We start from the raw sequence: 18639 nt of genomic DNA on the forward strand, positions 1-18639 counted from the left end.
ACCCCAGGATACCATTTGACTTCTTGGCCACAAGGGCACATTGCTGTCCCGTGAGAAGGCTCCCTTGAGAAGAGAAGCCTTCTCTCAGATGAAGTGGGCTGGATGCAAGCCCCAGAAGGTTGCCACAGACCTTTGTTTAAAGTCCCCATAAGGAATCTTGTTCGGAAATCCCTTCCTGCAGATCCGGATGCCCTCCAGAACGCCGTTGCAGCGCAGCTGGTGCAGGACCAGCTTGTGATCCATCAGGCCTGTGACAGAGCAACATGGGGACACAGGGATGTTTCTCTGGCACTGGTCAGTTGCTCTGCCTGCCAGCTTCTAACTGAGGTGCATTGTGCTGGTTTTGCACCAGGCAGAGCTGGAGAACTACCCCAAAGGAGTAACCAACAACACTTGCACACAATTTGGAAGCTAAATGAAAAGAATAGTTACAAAAAGTAGACTGAGTGCAAGAAGTGTATAAATATATACACATGCCTGTTTATATATCAGCCAGCAATGGCCCAGGGCCCCACCTCACCCCTGGAACAAGCCCCAAGGCTGCGTTGTGCCCCTACGATATCTCTCTCTCTGTCCCCACTGCACCAGGCCTTGCCTCCCACACAGCAAACCCAAACAGGAGAGGGGAAGAAGAGAAGGAGCAAGAGAGCAAAGAGCAAACTGTTCTTGCCTGATTATTATATAGAGATTTGCAGGAGGATGGGATGAAAATATTCATAAAATCCTATCTCATAGAACCACAGAGCTGTCAGGGCTGGAAGGGACCTCAAGGATCATTCAGTCCCAACCCCCCCTGCCATGGGCAGGGACACCTCACACTACAGCAGGTTGCTCACAGCCACATCCAGCCTGGCTGCAAAAATCTCCAGGGATGAGGCTTCCACCACCTCCCTGGGCAACCTGTGCCAGTCTCTCACCACCTTCCTGGGGAACAACTTCTTCCTCACATCCAATCTGAATCTACCCATTTCTAGTTTTACTCCATTCCCCCCAGTCCTATCACTCCCTGACACCCCATGTCCAACCCTGTGGGTACTGTCCAGGCCACTGGTACTCTCTAGTACTCTGGAAGGCTTTTATTTATGCTAGGACCCAAGGCCTCAAGCTATAACCTGGATGACTTGCCTGGGGTCTTGGTTTCGTTGGGGATGATGCAGCGCACAAAGTGAGGATGAGTGGTTCGCAGGTTGGACATCAGCTTGTTCAGGTTCTCCTGTGAGAAGAAGGTGACCTGCAATCCCAATATGCCTCAGGGCACCACACAAACATTCTCAGTACCATTTGACTCTGTGGAGGGTTGAAATTACCCCCAGAATAAAACTGCCAGACCAGCTCAGTTGGAAAGCAAAAGAAGATCTAACATCTAGAGGTGTGGGATGCAATGAACACGGACAAGATATTCATTTACAATTGAGAAACCACACAAGAGCCCCCCTGGACAAAATCAGGGGTTAGCAGCAGCTTCCCCCTCCCTGCTCCCTTCCCCCCCACCCTGTACAAGGGAAAAGAGAGAGAGAAGAGCAGAGAGTAGCTTGCTAGCACTTAGCCACAATGTAGAAATGCAGCCCAGGTCAGCAAGCCAGCGAAGCACCAGCTGGGATCTGCTAGAGTGAAGAAGCCTAAAAGAGCAAGAGTTAGTTTATACAACTAACTTGATGTTAGTGACCAGACCAATGGGGTTAGTTAGACTTCATCATTATTTTCCCCTTACATCCAACGATAATTTATTTGTTTTGGTGAGAGCCTGGCACAGGTTGCCCAGGGAGGTGGTGGAAGCCTCATGCCTGGAGGTGTTTGCAGCCAGGCTGGATGTGGCTGTGAGCAACCTGCTGTAGTGTGAGGTGTCCCTGCCCATGGCAGGGGGGGGTTGGGACTGGATGAGCTATGAAGTCCCTTCCAGCCCTGACAATTCTGTGATTCTATGATTTACATTCCACCACCTTCTACTCAATCTGTGGAACATTTTCCTAGGCATCAGCCTAAAGCCACCACAGACTCTGATGAAAAATTAAAGTTCCAAAGTTTTCCCTTAGTCTTGTAGTGACTGCTCTGCAGCTCCTGTGCAGGCACCAGTAAAGGGAACAGTGACTAAGAGTGGATACAGCTGAGCAGCTTCCCTCCTCTCTGGGAATGAAAAGCTGTCCTTGGTGGTTAGAAATCTATCATAGGAGCTGCTGGGTAAGGATGAGGATGGAGAGGAGTGAACAACACTCTGAGATACCAATAGTGCTCTTTCTGGATCAAATGGATGATGGGTTGGTTTGGTTGGTTTGTTACCCAGATGTATCAGTTGTGAGAATTGAGCCACAAAATCCATGTTTGCCTGTGGCATCAGAAGCCATCAGCTCTGCAGGATAGCTTCTGCCAGGACTGCCTTTGTTTAGTCATCTCAGGCAATAATGACATGCTCTGAGCAGGGCCCACGTCAGCCAGGTGGATGCTGCACTCCTCATCCTGCCAGGAAAGGCTGACCCCGTTCCAAGATACAGATGAGTCACAGCAGCATCAAGGGGCAGCAACATGAAATTTGCATGGCCCACACTGACTGCAAAGCACTGAGAGCCACACAGCATCCTGTACCCAGACAGCCACATCCTGGAAGATGCCACTTACAGCCAAAGAAGGGAAGGGTGCTGTCAGCATCAAAGGTCAAAGCCCAGACAGCCTCTGGGCTGTCTTGAAACTGTACAACCTGATCAAACCCTATGACTTCCCTTCTCCACCACTGGATCTCTTCAGCAAAGCTGAATTCAAATTAAGCTTTCCCAGATCCCAAAGGTAACCTTACACAGAGCAGGTGGAATGGTGAGCTAGCACAGACAGGCTGGGCACAGCTCCCTTCTCTGCACTTCCTGCAGCTGGCCCACGCTGGGCCAGGGAGCACACCTACCCGAAAGAGCACAGAGACTGTCTGGAAGGAAGAGCTCTTCTTCTTGGTTCCTTTCTTCTTAACAGCACCACTGTCAGCTGGAAAATGAGATGAAGGGTCCAGCTGAGGTGCTGCTGGAGACCCCTGTGGCAGCATTATAATTGTGAATGTAACAGAACACAGAGACTGACACAACACTGATTCAAGTCAAGTGATAGCTGCATCTGGAAACTCCAAACAGGAGGCATAATCCTCACATCTTACTTACCTTCATCTATGGAATCAAAGGTGGCATAAAGACTGCATAGAATTTTCATAGATGATTTCTGGTACAACCCAATGACAGTTTCATTCAGAGGGTCCTTGTTCTTCTCCAGCCAGCCAGTGATGTTGTAGTCCACAGTGCCAGCATAGTGCACCAGGGAGAAGTGAGCCTCAGCCTTGCCTTTGGCGGGTTTGGGCTTCTGGAAGTTGCTGGACTTGCCCAGATGCTGGTCATAGAGCTTGTCCCTGAAAGAGGTGTCAGTTGCCTTGGGGAACATGCACTCCTCTTCCAGGATGGAGAAGATGCCCATGGGCTGAATAGAGAAAAAAAAGTTGTTTTCAAATGAGATGAATGCAAGTTACAATGACATGGAGTGAGTGAAACAGAGAAATAGCTTGGGGGGGGGTCAAGCAAGCAAGATTTGCTGCAAACAGCTGGCAAGATATTCAAAAGCACCAGATGTCACAAATAGGGCTCTGAAGGACACAGACACTGGCTGAAAAAAGAAAGCAAGCCAAGCAAAAACTGTGCAGTAACTGCTAGGCACACAGCAGTGGCTTCTCCTGGTCCAGAAGGAGCAAGCAGACATGAGGCTCTCTAACATTTGGATTTAGCTGAGGGGAAAACCTGAAACCAATATGCAAAGCCAGCAGACAACTGAGCTAAATATGACGAGGAATTGACCGTGTGTTCTGATGTGGAAGAGAGACAAGAGTGTCTCTGTAGAGGGCAGAACACACTTGCACTCAGTGGGTAAGTCATCATGATTGGATGTGGCACTTGAAGCCATGGTTTAGTGGTCATGAGGTGTTGGGTGACAGGTTGGACTTGATGATCTCTGAGGTCTTTTCCAGCCTTGTTGATTCTATGAGGGCTATGTTTAAAGGAAGGGAGGATGTAAGGAGACCTGGAGGCTTCCCAGAGAGCCTGTATTGAAGGCACTTGGTACAAACACTCTTCCAGATCTGATGATCTGATTTGTGTGGCTGCACAAGCTGTGTGAGAAACTCACCTTCTCAATGAGCTCGATGCAGGCAGCCAGGTCCATGCCAAAGTCAATGAACTCCCACTCAATGCCTTCCTTCTTGTACTCCTCCTGCTCCAGCACGAACATGTGGTGGTTGAAGAACTGTTGCAGTTTCTCGTTGGTGAAGTTGATGCACAGCTGCTCCAGGCTGTTGAACTAATATTTAAGTAAATCTCTTAACATTGTTAAACTGACTCCCTTCAATCTATTTTGTAGAGTTGGCAAGACAAGGTCAGGTAGACTATCCCTGAAGGGTTCTGATAATAGCATAAAGGATCTGTCCTGAGTGGTCCAGGCCTGCAGGATGGTTGTGCTGTGCAGCACATGGTTGAAGCAGCCTGCACAGGTGATCCTAATGTGACCCTGATATCACTAAATACTGATTCTGTGGGAAAGAAGGCAGCAGCTTCATGGCCACACTTCTGCTGCTCCTTTTCTCTTACAAAGTGGGTGATGGATCTACAGAGGCAGAAATGGCTTCAGGGAGATTTGCCCCATTCTTGAGGGCTGTGTGGGGGTGAGGAGGAGGAGAGGTGAGAAAAGTCAAACAACACAAACAGCATTCAAAGGCAGCCAGAAGCCTGAGAGTGCTGTGGGAAGCCAGACCTCAAAGATCTCAAAGCCAGCGATGTCCAGGACGCCGATGAAGTGCTGCCTGGGCAGCCTGGTGTCCAGCTGCTGGTTGATTCTCATCACCATCCACAGGAACAGCTTCTCATAGACTGACTTGGAAATGGCATTCACTGCCTGCAGCACCTGCAGGGAGACGTCAGGGCACCACCACAGCACCGCCAGAGCGAAGCAGCCCTCCACCACACACAGCTTCTGCCTGCCCAGAGTGCACTCATAGGCCTTAGTGGCCCTGACTGTCCTCAGACCTGCACCACCCCTGTCCCTTAGGCAGAGGACATTCCCTGCTGCCCCCTGACGCTCACCTGATCCACTGTTTGGCCTTTCATCACATATTCATTCCCCACTTTCACGCGGGGGTAGCACAGAGCTTTCAGCAAGTCTGCCGAGTTCAGGCCCATCAGGTACGCAGCTTTGTCAGCCTCTGCAGAACAGAGAGAAAGCTGAAAGCCTTTCTTCTCAGCTGGGACAGATCAAGTGCACCAGAGCCAGCCCAAGCTCCCTCTGGAACCTGCCAAACTGCTTGGCTTTACCCTATCCACAAAACTTGACCATCTTTCTCATGTACATTTCCAAACAGCCTTGTAGGGCTGGTCCTCGTGACTGAGCAGCTACAGCAGTCCCAGCAGGTGTGGTGAAACCATTGAGTGCCTTGTGATGGCACAACAGAGTGGTCTTCCCTTCCAGCCACTTCTCCACAGTGTCACCCAAGCAGAACAAATCCGGATGCGTTACCAGAAACTGGCAACCACCACAGTAAGGTGTCCCGGGCACAAGGTCCCTCAGCAGAGACATCAGGAAGACAGTGGATGCAGGTGGTGAGTTGAAGGTGCAACTTCCTTTTTCTGTGTTCATCAAGGATCAGCTCCTTTCCTGCAAGGCTCTGTGCATTTCTAGAGAGGAATCCTATAAAACCAGAAGGAAATTCACCTCCCCAAGCCAGGAGGCCTTACCTTCCGTGCCGGCCGGCTCCGCCTGCTCCTCACGCGGTTTCTGTTTGAACCTCATGTTCCCATGGTGCAGGATTGCCCCTGTCAGCTTGTAAATCCCCACTCTCTCACTGGGGCTGAAGCACAGAATGTCCATGGCTGCCTGCACACCAGACAGATCAGCTGGTCATGAGGGTGGAGATGGTAAGAGTGGTGTGATGTGTGCTTGCTAAAGGTACTCACATCCGTAGCAACAAGCTCCTCCTGGTCATCGATGCTGGCCACTGAAATCTCCCCTTGGCTGATGAAGGGGTAGTCGTGAGGGTTGGCTGTGATGAGAAGCATCTCTGAAAGCAAAGGAGAGAGTGAGAGCCAGATCCTGGCTGTGCACATGGAACAGCAGCTCAGCAAGGGTTCCCAGGCTCTTTATCCTTTTGCCTCCCCACACTCCTGGGTTTCTACTAAAAGTCAAGACAGAGTAAAGACATTCAGCTGCCTTCCACTGGGTGAGCAGAAGGTCTCAGACAGGTTCTCAGTCCTACCAGATGTCATCCAGAGGGACCTGGATGAGCTGGAGAGGTGGCCCAAGAGAACTTCATGAGGCTCAGCAAGTGCAGGGTTCTGCACCTGAGCTGGAACAATCTTCACTGTCAGTACAGGCTGGGGGAGGAGGTGATAGAAAGCAGCCCTAAGGGAAAGGACTTGGGGGTGCTGATGGATGAGAAGCTGGACAGGAGCAGGGAGTGTGAGCTTGCAGCACAGAAGGCAAATCACATCCTGGGCTGCATCCAAAGCAGCATTGCCAGCAGAGCCAGAGAGGTGACTCTGACAGTTTGCTCTGCTGAGACCTCACCTGCAGGGCTGTGTGCAGGGCTGAAGCCCTCAGCACAGGAAGGACATGGACCTGATGGAGAGGCTCCAGAGCAGGGCCAGGAGAATGCTCAGGGGGTTGGAGCACCTCTGCTATGAGGACAGGCTGAGGGAGCTGGGGGTGTTCAGCCTGGAGACAAGAAGGCTCCAGGGAGACCTAATAGAAGCCTGCCAGTACCTGAAGGGGGTTACAAGAAGGATGCAGAGAGACTGTTTGCAAAGGCCTGCAGGGACAGGCCCAGGGACAATGGCTTCAAACTAGAGCAGAGCAGATTTAGATTGGATGTTAGGAACAAGTTCTGCACCATGAGGTTGGTGGAACACTGGAGCAGGTTGCCCAGGGAGGTGGTTGAGGCTCCATCCCTGGAGATATTCAAGGTGAGGCTGGAGATGGCCCTGGGCAACCTGCTCTAGTTGGGGATGTCCCTGCTGACTGCAGAGGGGATTGGACTGAGTGAGCTTTGGAGGCCACTTCCAACCCAGAGCATTCTGTGATTCTATGAACATGCTGTGAACTGGCAGCTGAGCACTCAGCACTGGCAGAGCAGGAACAAAGGCCATCCAAAGACACAGCTTTTGAGCAAGATCCTTGTAGGTGAGACTCATGCACACTTGCCCTCACACATGGCACTGATCCATTCCCTCCACCCACTGGGGCTGGGTGCTGGTGCATATGGCTAACACAAACCTCTGCTGAGCTCCATCTAAGGCAAAAATTCTCAGCTCATTTTCTGTCCTGAATCCTGTGGCACAGTAAGAGGAGAAGTGAAGGTGTGCAGTGGGGTTGTGCAGCATGCAGAGAGAAGCCCTCCATGCACTGGACACAGCCCCCTGCACTGAGCACAGCCCCCTGGCATTCTCTGCAAGAGGGAAGAGGGAGGTGGTAAACATGTGGAGGGAAGATGGAAATAGGAGCTCCACCCTGGGAAATGTTCTGTGGGTGGCTGGGAGGTGTGGACAGTGAAGTGAGGATGAACACAGAAATTACTTGTGTGGACCAAGGGTTTGGGACAGATGTCAGACATGGGTAGGGCATGGGTAGGGCATGTCATGGCAGTGGGAAGGGGGAAAGGGCTGGAGGGGCTATGCTAAAAATGGGGAAGAACTTGTGCCCACAGGATGAAGAGTTCAGACATGGTTTGTACACCAGGATATCTGCCCATCCTGCACCAGGCAATTCCTGACCTTTCCATTGGATCTAGCCCATAGAAGTTGGAGCTTCCACAGCAGCAAGGACAGAAAGGGGTAAGACAGAGCAAATCAGCCACCCCTGCAGCTCACCTGCACACAGTTTGCATCAGGCCTTACCAGGGAATCTGAACTGGGGGTGGAGTAAGCTCTAGTGGGACACCATTATGGAGAGACAGAAGTGCTGTGTCCAGCTTTGCAACTCGGTCACCCCGGGTGCTGGGCTGGGATGGCAAAAGTAAGCATATGCTGGGATCCTCGGTGCCCTGCACGGCCTGGGAGGCAGCTGGGTGATGTGCCACACGGCTCTAGGCCAGCAGGTGCCACTGTGCCCTCCCCCGTGGAGCTGGCATGCCTAGGGAAAAGTTTCCCCTGCTGAATTTACTGCCGAGTGTCACCAGGTGGTGGCTGTCCTCACCAAGCAGCTCAGGCTTCTTATTGGAGAGGATCTGGTAGAAGATGTGGTAGCTTCTCTCAGCTTTCAGCTGGAAAGTGACTCTTGACTTTTCCAAGAGGTCTGTAAGGTGGATGCACTTAGGAATTTGTTCAAGCTCTTCTTGCCTTCACAGTGGAGCAGTAAGCCACCCCCCAGGTACTCACAGGTCTCAATGTCCCCCGAAGCCAGTTTGCCAGAGGTACCGAAATGAATACGGATGAATTTCCCCTGGCAAGCAGACAGAAGGCAGAGGTCAGGGCAGCATTCTCAGGGCAGCATTCTCAGGGCAGCACACTGGAGTGCTTTCCTCTCCTGAATCTCAAGGACAACTTCTCCAGAATCAGTCTGAATTATCTTAGTCAAAGATAAATCAAGGTGGACAGTTTGGTGCAGCACACACAGCTATGAGGAGGCCTACAGGAAGGCTGCAGAGGGACTGTTCCCAAAGGCCTGCAGGGACAGGACCAGGGGCAATGGTTTGAAATGAGAGCACAGCAGATTGAGATTGGATGTGAGGAACAAGCTCTGCCCCAGGTGGGTAGTGGAACATTGGAACAGGTTGCCCAGGGAGGTGGTTGAGGCTCCATCCCTGGAGATATTCAAGGTGAGGCAGGAGAGGGCTGTGGGCAACCTGATCTAGCTGGGGATGTCCCTGCTGAGTGCAGGGGGTCAGACTGGATGAGCTGTGGAGGTTCCTTCCAATGCAGAGCGTCCTGTGATTCTGTGATTCTATGATTCTATGAACCAGCTATAAACACATTGACATCTGGCAACCAACCAAGAAATCTGTCAGAAAGAACATTTCCCCCAGCCCAGTGGCTCCCAGTTGTAGGTAACAAGCAGGCAAGGAGGATGGGAAATGCAGGAAGGCAGAGAGGAGCAGGACTCACAAAGCGAGAGGAGTTGTCGTTCCTCACGGTCTTGGCATTCCCAAAGGCCTCCAGCAGTGGGTTGGTGCTGATGATTTGATCCTCAAGCATTCCCTGCAGGAATATTGGGATAGTTATGGAAAAACACCAGGGGCTCTGTGTAGGGCAAGGTGCAGCTCAGCTGATTGCACTGCAGCTGTGCAGTGTGACTGCAGTGCCAAGCAGCAGTGCCAAGCAGCAGCGCCAAGCAGCAGCGCCCTGCACAGCTCCTGAATCATTCATCTTGGCTCACTCAGAATCTCTCCCATGGCCAGGGCTCTCATCTCCCAGCCACAGGGACAGCCTGGGCCATGTTAAGAAACTGCAGACCTTATGGTGGCCTTCCAGTATCTGAAGGGGGCTACAAGAAAGCTGGGGAGGGACTTCTGAGGGTGTCAGGGAGTGATAGGTCTGGATGGGATGGAGCAGAACTAGAAGTGGGGAGATTGAGATTGGATGTGAGGAAGAAGTTCTTCCCCAGGAGGGTGGTGAGAGCCTGGCACAGGCTGCTCAGGGAAGTGGTGGAAGCCTCCTGCCTGGAGGTGTTTGCAGCCAGGCTGGATGTGGCTGTGAGCAACCTGCTGTAGTGTGAGGTGTCCCTGCCCATGGCAGGGGGTTGGAACTGGCTGAGCCTTAAGGTCCCTTCCAGCCCTGGCAATTCTGTGAGTCTATGATTGTGATTCTTCCTGGACAACAGTCACCAAGACCTGGTCTCAGTTCAGGTGAAGCTATAGCTGACAGTGCCAGAGGCAGTTCTGGTGGCTCCTATTTGTTGTGGTCCTAACTCCTCATCAGCCTTACTGCTTTTTATGAGGTTGGCTGAAGCTGATAAAAGCTATTTCACACTTAGAGGTAATGTTTGTCCCCAGCACTGTCTGCAGCCCCAGGGGGGCAACACCCTGACCTGCCCCTCTGCCAAGCCTTTCTGCATCACACCTTCATCCAGGACTCCTTCCTCTTGGCCAGGTCCCCATTGGCTGCAATGGTTGCAAAGTACTGGATGACTCTCTTGGTGTTCACAGTCTTGCCTGCACCGGATTCTCCACTGCCAAAGCAAAGCAGAGAGTGAAGGCTGATCTGCCCTCATGCTGCTGGAGACCCAGGTGACAGTGGCAGAGGTACTCACGTGATGAGGATGGACTGATTCTCACGATCTGCCAAAGGGAAAGAGACCTGCAGTCAGTCAGGGAGGCTGCAGGGCAGGTGCTGCTTCTCAGCCTGGCACCTAGTGCCCATCAAGGGCCATGAAACAAAACCTCCACAAGCAAAACTCCCTCTCCTCCTCTCTTTCCCTCCCTGTACTCTTGTGGTGGGTTTGCACCAGGCAGAATGTGGAGTTTGCCCTCAGAGTGTGAATAACTACACAGACCCAGAACTGGGAAGTGAAATTGTTGCTAACTAGATATGAAAGTATGGAAGATAGTAGAGAGATTTTAAAAATTACATATAAAACTAGACAATAGCTCAGCTCTCCCCCTGCACAGACCCCCCTGCACACAAAGGGAGCCCACAACCCCTGGGCAGAGGGCTGTGTACCAGCTAAGTTATCTCCCTGTGGTCCCAGCCAGGAGCCCAAACAATGATCAGCAGAGGGAGGTGAAAACAAAGTTCAGAAAGGAGGCAAAGAGGAGAAAGCAGGAGAAGAGAGAAAGAAATCAAGCTGTGCTCCCAAACTGTATAGAAATTTGCAGAACCAAAGAAAGGGAATGAATGTATCCTTTATATTGTGCTCAGCCCCTTTGAGATCCATCCCACTGCACTCCAGTTCTCTGGCAAAACTTCTTTCAATTATGGCCCTAGGCCCTTACCCTGCAACACCTCCTCTTTCTGGCTTCTCTCCTCCACCTTTGCTCCACCCTGCCCTCTCCTTTTTGCTTCTGTTTTGACCATTCTTGACCTTTATTACTAAGGGGCAGGACTTGATTCAAACTAACCTCAAGTATTTTGGTTTAAATATTTCTTCCTCTCTGCCAGCTACCTGCTGGTGTGCTGACCAGGGACACCCCAGAGAGTGTGTCCTCTCCAACTGCAACTGCCCCGGGCAGTGGCACCTCTCAAGGTGCTTAGCTCAGTACTTAGAGCACAGATACAGCTACACTGCAGAGCTGCTTCAGAAATAAAAAGTCTATCTCACGGCACAGGGAAAACCATCTGGAGCTGGTTTACATGCCCTAGGGATAAAACAAGCACATCTGATTCCGCAGTACAGTAGCTGGGAGGCCAAGCAGGTAATTCACAACGTGACACAGAACAAGGAACTGGGTCAGCAGGCTGTCAGGGATGGCAAAGGCAAGAGACCCATGGCAGAGAAGGAATGGCCTTTGGCATAGAATCATTCAGATTGGAAAAGACCCTTGAGATCATCAGGTCCAACCATTAACCCTACTCTACCAAGATCACCACTAAACCATATCACTAAGTGCCACATCTAAATGACCTTTAAACACCTCCAGGCTTGGTGACTCCACCACCTCCCTGGGCAGCCTGTTCCAATGCTTGACTACTCTTCCAGTGAAGAACTTTTTCCTAATGTCCAGACTAAACCACTTCTGGTGCAGCTTGGGGCTGATCCCTCTTGTTCTATCACTGACTACCTGTGAGAAGAGACCTGCACCAACCTCTCTCTATTGTCCTTTCAGGTAGTCATAGAGAGCCATGAGGTCTTCCCTCAGCCTCCTCTTCCTCAAACTAAACAGTCACAGCTCCCTCTGCTGCTCTTCATCAGACTCCTTCTCTAGGCCCTTCAGTACCTTACTTGCTCTTCTTTGCCCCCACTCCAGCCCCTCAATGTCTTTCTTGCACCGAGGTGCCCAAAACTGAACCCAGCACTCGAGGTGTGGCCTCATCAGTGCGGAGTGCAGGGGGACGGCCACCGCCCTGCTCCTGCTGGCCACGCTTGCACTAATACAAGCCATGCAAGGCAGTGTTTCTGGCACAGTCTGGTCACAAAGGAAAAGCTCACCAGTCAGCATGGACTGATAGGCGTTGTCAGAGATGGAGAAGATGTGTGGAGGAGCCTCCTGGCGCTTCTTGCCTCGGTAGGCCAACACCACCTCCGGGTTGTACACCGGCAGCCACTTGTAGGGGTTGACAGTGACACAGAAGAGACCCGAGTAGGTCTGTGGGGAAGAAGAACAGAAGAGCCACTGACCTCCAACCCCAGGCAGCTGGATTGTCTCCTTTGCCATGGGAAGGAACTTACATAGATCATCCAGGAGCTATAGCGGTCCTTGAGGTGGTAGAGGACAGCAGGCTCGTGCAGGTGGGTCAGCATGGCCACATCCTCAGCTCTGTCAAACTTAGGGGGGTTCATGGCATACACATCATCAGGTTTGACAACAACTGTCTGGGATCCAGAAAGGAAGAGTTAACCTTGACTCAGCAGCTCTGTCTGCTCCTTCCCTGTGTACCCACAGAGCCATGGCCATGGGGCAGCAAGGACCTCTGGAAGGCTGCTGTGAGTCCTGGTTTCGTTCAGTTTAGCTCTGCACATAGCTCTGTGTAGCCACAGAGCACTGCTGCCAGCCAGGAATTCCACAGCACAGCCAAATTAGCAGGATGTAAATGTATTGTCCTGAGATAGCTACAACCTCACAGGTGCTGGACCAGACCTCTCTACACATTATTGCTGCTTATGAGCTTCAGGTGGCTGCTGCTCATAGCTGCAGTAGTCAGAGGCACAGCTGCTGGCCCTGGCTACCTTCAAGCCTCCAAGACTCACACTGGCCAGTACTGGAGAGACAGGACACCAACAGCATTAGGTTCCCTGAAATATTGAACCACAGAATTGTCAGGGTTGGACGGGACCTCAAGGCTCATCCACTTCAAACCCCCCCTGCCATGGGCAGGGACACCTCACACTACAGTAGGTTGCTCACAGCCACATCCAGCCTGGCTGCAAACACCTCCAGGGGTGAGGTTTCCACCACCTCCCTGGGCAACCTGTGCCAGGCTCTCACCACCCTCCTGGGGAAGAACTTCTTCCTCACATCCAATCTGAATCTCCCCACTCCATTCCCCTCCAGTCCTATCCCTCCCTGACACCCTCAAAAGTCCTTCCCCAGCTATCTTGGAGCCCCTTTCAGATACTGGAAGACCACAATAAGGTCTCCTTGGAGCCTTCTCTTCTCCAGACTGAACAACCCCAGCTCTCTCAATCTTTTTTCATCCTCGTGGCCCTTCTCTGGTCACCTTCCAGCACCTTCAGATACTTCTTGTAGTAGGAGCTCCAGAACTGGACACAGTGCTCCAGGTGGAGTCTCACAGGGAGAATCACCTCCCTGGACCCCTGCCGGCTGCCATTGTTGTTTAAAGAATGGCTCTGGCTCTACCAAACAGCAGTAGTGGTCTGCAGGGCTCCTGCTGTGGGTGCCCATCCTGGCACCCAGCCAGCACCGGTGGATGTGAGGGGCAGATGTGCAGGAGAGCAGACACAGTGGGCTGCAGCTCATCCTGGCCACACTCAGCCATGAAGGAGCTTGAACATCCTGCTGTCATTTCTCCAGATTGTTCTTCCCATTGGTCTTACCTGTTGCTTTTATGCTGTAATTGCTGTCCCATGGACAGATCCAAGATGACTATTCCAGTCCAAGCTGGAAATCATAGATTCACAGGATGGGTTGGGTTGGAAAGGACCTTCAAGACCATCCAGTTCCACCCCCCTGCAGGGACACCTCCCACCAGCACAGGTTGCTCAAGGCCTCATCCAGCCTGGCCTGGAACACCTCTAGGGAGGAGGCAGCCACAGCTTCCCTGGGCAGCCTGTGCCAGTCTCACCACCCTCACTCCAAAGAATTTCTTTCTAATCTCCAGCCTAAATCTAGAATTAGTGAAATAGTCTTACTCCATCATCATCACCACCATTTCCAAGCTCAAATCCTGACTTGCAGAATGAACTTGGGCTTCTTTAGAGAAAGCAAGAATTACAGGCACAGTTTTCCAAAGCAGCTTTGTGATGTCTCCCTTAGTACCTTCATGAAGCATCCAAGCACCTGAGGAGCAAGTCTCCATGTACAAGAGGTCACTCACTTACTGCTCCTCACAGCACATGAGGGATTGTTGGGGTGGTTCAGCCTGAAGAAGAGAAGGCTCCAGGGAGACCTTAGAACAGCTTTCCAGTATTTGAAGGAGACTACAGGAGAGCTGGAGAGGGACATTTTACAGAGGCATGGAGTGGCAGGATGTGGGGTGGTGGCTTCAAACTGGAAGACGCTCGATTTAGATTATGCATTAGGAAGAAATTCTTTCCCATGAGGGTGGTGAGGCACTGGACCAGGCTGCCCACAGAAGCTGTGAAGGCTCCAACCTGGCCAGTGTTCAAAGCCAGGCTGGATGGGGCAGCCTGGGCCAGTGAGAGGTGTCCCTGCCCATGCAGGGGAGGAGGAACTGGATGATCTTTAAGGTCCCTTCCAACCCAAACCATGCTATCATTCTATGATATCTACATGTCACTTCAGAGGTTTCTAACATCATGTCAGCTCAGTGCTCAGAAAAGGGCAGGAAGCTCTAAAGTATCAGGAATTATTAGAGAAAAGAATAGCAAGGTCTAAAATATTAGGAGTTGTTAGAAAAGCAAGGGAGAAAATGAGAGACTGTTACACAGTCAGGGTCTGTCAGTCCACCACACCTTCATTGCTGACCACAGCCCTCAGAAAGGGTCTAGTTGTACTGGAGCTGCTCCAGAGAAGAGAAACAAAACTGGTCACAGGTATGAAGCAGCTCCTCTGTGAGGAAAGCAGAACTTGACTGGGACTTGAGGGTGAAAAGGAGGCACTAATTTAGAGTCTGCAAAGTCATGAATAGTAGAATGAACCATAGCCACAGCACAGAAGAATTATTGTCTCACAGGCTCCCAGGATGTTAGGGGTTGGGAGGGACCTCTGGAGACCTTCCAGCCCAACCCCCTGCCAGAGCAGGAGCACAGAATCCAGCACAGGTCACACAGAACACATCCAGACAGGGCTGGGAAGGCTCCAGAGAAGGAGACTCCACAACCTCTCTGGGCAGCCTGCTCCAGGGCTCTGGGACCCTCCCAGTGCAGAAGTTCCTCCTCATGCTGAGGTGGAACCTCCTGTGCTGGAATTTCCATCCATTGCTCCTTGTGCTATCCCAGGGCACAGTGAGCAGAGGCTGTCCCTGTCCCTTCCTTCCTGACCCCCAGCCCTCAGCTATTCATAGACATTGATCAGATCCCTCTCAGGCTTTTCCTCTCCAGACTGAACACCCCCAGGGCTCTCAGCCTCTCCTCCCCAGGCAGTGCTGCAGTCCCTTCATCATACTCATAGCCCTCCTTTGGACTCTCTCCAGGAGATCCCTGTCCCTCCTGAACTGGGGAGCCCAAAATTGGACTCAGTATTCCAGGTGAGGTCTCACCAGGGCAGGGTGAAAACAATGTGCTGAAATTACCAGGCTGCATATTGCAGGGGAAAGGAAGCACTCTACACACACTCCAGTTGTAAATGTGGAAACCTTTCCCACAGAGGCAAAAAGCAAACATGGATATAAGGAAGCCAGCCCCCAGGGAAGCAGGACCTTGTGCAGAGCAGCCTGCTGCAGCCTCTGCACAGTCACATCCCTCTCACTGCTGGAGGCTGGGGCTGGACCCAGGGATGACTGCTTCAGCTTTTATCGGCTTCCTTAGACTCCTCGTGGCACCCACTGCCAGGCTGCTGGCTGAGCTGGCTCCTGGGACTGCTGCAGCTCTTACACAAGTTATCTGCACAGAGCTGCTAAGACACTGCAGCCTTTTTGCAAGATTAACACCTTGGAGGCTCCTCTAGAAAGCTGCTTGCAGTGACACTGATGTGATAACTTCACAGGCAAAGGGGACTTAAGAGGCTGCCTGATCTGCCACCAGTGAAGGAAGGAATTTATGAGTGGTCATGACAGTGTTAGTGGAGAAAGAGTTAAAAGCAGTAGCTGAGGAACACTGGGACTGGCAAGGTGATAACCCAGCCTGCTTCAGAGCACTGACTGAGCTTTAAAGGCTAAACCAAGAACAACTTTCCAAGGGATACCTTCATGCCAGCATCCAGAGCAGCTTTGCTCTGGAGGCTGTGCTGGTTCTAATCAGGGCAAGGCTGGGCAGGGCAAATGTGTTGCCTGAGCCAGACTGGTGCTTTCTGTGTGCCTTGCCCCCCCAGCAGACACCCAAGGGCCCTCAGCAAGGCAGGGAGGAGACCCAGGAGGCATGCACTTACCCTGCCATCCTCTGTCTCAACAGTTATCTTCCCATCCTGTGAAGCCTTGATCTTCCCTTTGGTGTACTCCACCTCGGGGTCAGCCACAAAGCAGTAGGTTTTGGCATCAAATGGTTGGTTCTGGGCTTCTATTCTCTCCTTCTCTGGTCTGCGCAGGTACGGCGCAGCCTCCCCAAACACCTCCATGCCAGCGTCTCTGCTCATGACTGGAGCTGAAAGACAGACCCTGCTGTGGTGGGCTCTCAGGCAGCTCCCTTAGAGCCAGACAGAGTGGAGCTGAACATCCCCCAGCCCTCCCCAGCTGGCTGCTCTGAGAGTGCCCTTCCCAGCTCTGGGATGTGTGCTGCAGCCCCGAGGGAGACGTTTGCCTTTCCAGTCTGGAATGTACAAGAGTAGTGCAGAAGAGCTGCCATCCTTCACTGCCCCAGGGAAAGAGGATCACTGCCTGAAGGAGCAGGAGGGTTTCCTGGGGACGTGTGGCCAAGTGGTCTCTGAAGGATTCCCACAGCCCTCAGTAAGACTGAAGCCCTGAAACCTGTTTCACTTCCACTTCTCCATTTACGATTCCCCCACTCCCTTGTAGCAGGGACCCCACCCAAGTCCTCTGGTGGGCAGCAGGTAAGAATGGACATGTGCCATGGACCCTTAGAGCAGCTCATGCAGGGAGGAGAACTGCTCCCAGAGAGGACAAGGGAAGATCCAGCTCATGCCAGTTTGGGCAAGCTGTTGGCTTTCACGCCTTCAATTCTCACCTTACCAATCAGTTGGCAGAAAGGAGGCAGGCATGGCCTGGCATCCCTGATCTCTGAAGGAGAATGAGTGGGAGGTCAGGCTCTGTAAGCTACAGCCTCTCCAGGCCTGACACCTCTCACTTACTTACCTTGAGCAACCACTCCAGCTGAGCACCAGTGAAGCTCCACAGATACCAGGTACCAAGCAATGTCCCAGCAGGGAACCTACAGCAGGTTTCCCACCGCAGTGCTACAGCCTTGTGAAGCTCCAAGCATGAGGAATAGCACTTGTGGTAGGAGCCCTCCAACCCCTCAGTCACAGCATGGCCATGAGCACAGCAAGGGCATCAGCAGCCACCACCAAGGGCTTTCTCCCTGACAGCCTTTATAGGCTCAGCTCCATCCCTTGGCTCGGCCCCTTCCCTATATTTGGAGGGAAGGGCTCAGTGCTGCTGCCTGCTCACCACCTCATGACCATTTTCTGCCATATACAGTAGGCAAAGAAAGGGGCTGCTCTTTTTTCCCATTTTAGTAACTCTGGGACCTTTACTGTCCTTTGTAGAGTCTTTGTTGTGAGCATTTCTTCCGCTGGGAACTTGCTCTCCTGCCAGCTGAGGCCATGACTGGCACTTCACTCATGCCTGCTCTCACCTCTGTGTCAAAGAAGGGCCCTGCCCAGTACTGCTCACAGGATGCCTGGGCAGAGATGCACAGAGGCAGGGGAATGCAAAGCAGCTCCCTGTGGGCGGAGGGCAAGGCCAGGAGAAGGGGAAAAGGTGCTGAGGATTCATATAGGATCAGTTATGGCAATTCTTGTGGCTTCCCATCACTGCATGGGTCAGGGAGGATGGGCAGAGAGGTTTTGACTGAAGTATGATGTGACAAACCATGGCAAAATAGAAGCTAATCAGAAAGAACAACACCCAAATCTAGCCAGGGATGGGCATTTCAGGAAGGTCAAACCCTGAATATGCTACAGAAAAACAGCTCCAAGTACTGCTTTGGCTGCCTGAGACATTCACTACCTTGCTGCCAGAAGGGTAACACCATGCTGACAGGTTCTCAGACACTGCCTGCAGCTCCCAGGTCAGAAGGATATTGGTAAGGGGACATAGCAACAAACAAAATGCTGGGTACCAGCCACCTTTGGATGGCAGCTGGGACAGTGCAGCTCTGCTCAGTCCTGAGCACTTGTGGCCCAGTGCACCACTGCCATGTGAATGCTTGGGGCTGCAGGTTTCACCAGGCCCAGGGAAAGGCTTCTCTGAGGAGAAGCAGGCTGTGCAAGGACACACTGCACCTCTGCAGCTCTTGCTTGGCCAGCACAGACTGAGGATGGGCAGAAAAGCTTGGCCAGCACAGGCTCAGACACCACTCTCCCTTCCCCAGAGCATGAATGTGCCACAGGCTTCCAGCACCATGCTGCCAAACCATCATCGAGGCCACTTCAGCTGACATGTGTGCCCTGAAGAGCACAGGGAGCCAGTGGGGATTAGCATGGAGAGAAATGGAAACATAGGGAAATCATCCAGCTCTGCTGTGAGAGAGGCTGGGGACAGGCAGGGCCCAGAGCTGAGCTCTCTGTGA

General features: G+C 52.2%; 1 protein-coding gene across 1 annotated transcript in view; it reads right to left on the minus strand.

The window, feature by feature from the left end:
• LOC137447767 (myosin-3-like) overlaps positions 1–17374 on the minus strand; it is a 33881-nt gene extending 16507 nt beyond the window's left edge. Inside the window, exons 1-18 of the mRNA XM_068151641.1 lie at positions 17202–17374; positions 16322–16533; positions 12325–12468; positions 12085–12241; positions 10249–10276; positions 10059–10167; positions 9105–9197; positions 8379–8442; positions 8197–8295; positions 5964–6067; positions 5745–5883; positions 5097–5215; positions 4768–4917; positions 4147–4317; positions 3138–3447; positions 2891–2967; positions 1126–1213; positions 131–248 (exon numbers count right to left, since the gene is read on the minus strand). Coding sequence (XP_068007742.1) covers positions 131–248; positions 1126–1213; positions 2891–2967; positions 3138–3447; positions 4147–4317; positions 4768–4917; positions 5097–5215; positions 5745–5883; positions 5964–6067; positions 8197–8295; positions 8379–8442; positions 9105–9197; positions 10059–10167; positions 10249–10276; positions 12085–12241; positions 12325–12468; positions 16322–16525 — 2174 coding nt within the window. The 5' untranslated portion in view covers positions 16526–16533; positions 17202–17374. The remainder of the gene's footprint in view (positions 1–130; positions 249–1125; positions 1214–2890; positions 2968–3137; positions 3448–4146; positions 4318–4767; positions 4918–5096; positions 5216–5744; positions 5884–5963; positions 6068–8196; positions 8296–8378; positions 8443–9104; positions 9198–10058; positions 10168–10248; positions 10277–12084; positions 12242–12324; positions 12469–16321; positions 16534–17201) is intronic.
• Between the last annotated feature and the right edge of the window lie 1265 nt (positions 17375–18639).

This window comes from Melanerpes formicivorus, unplaced genomic scaffold (assembly GCF_026170545.1).
Source record: "Melanerpes formicivorus ecotype bairdi unplaced genomic scaffold, bMelFor1.0.p_v2 SCAF_21, whole genome shotgun sequence".
Lineage (NCBI taxonomy): Eukaryota > Metazoa > Chordata > Aves > Piciformes > Picidae > Melanerpes > Melanerpes formicivorus.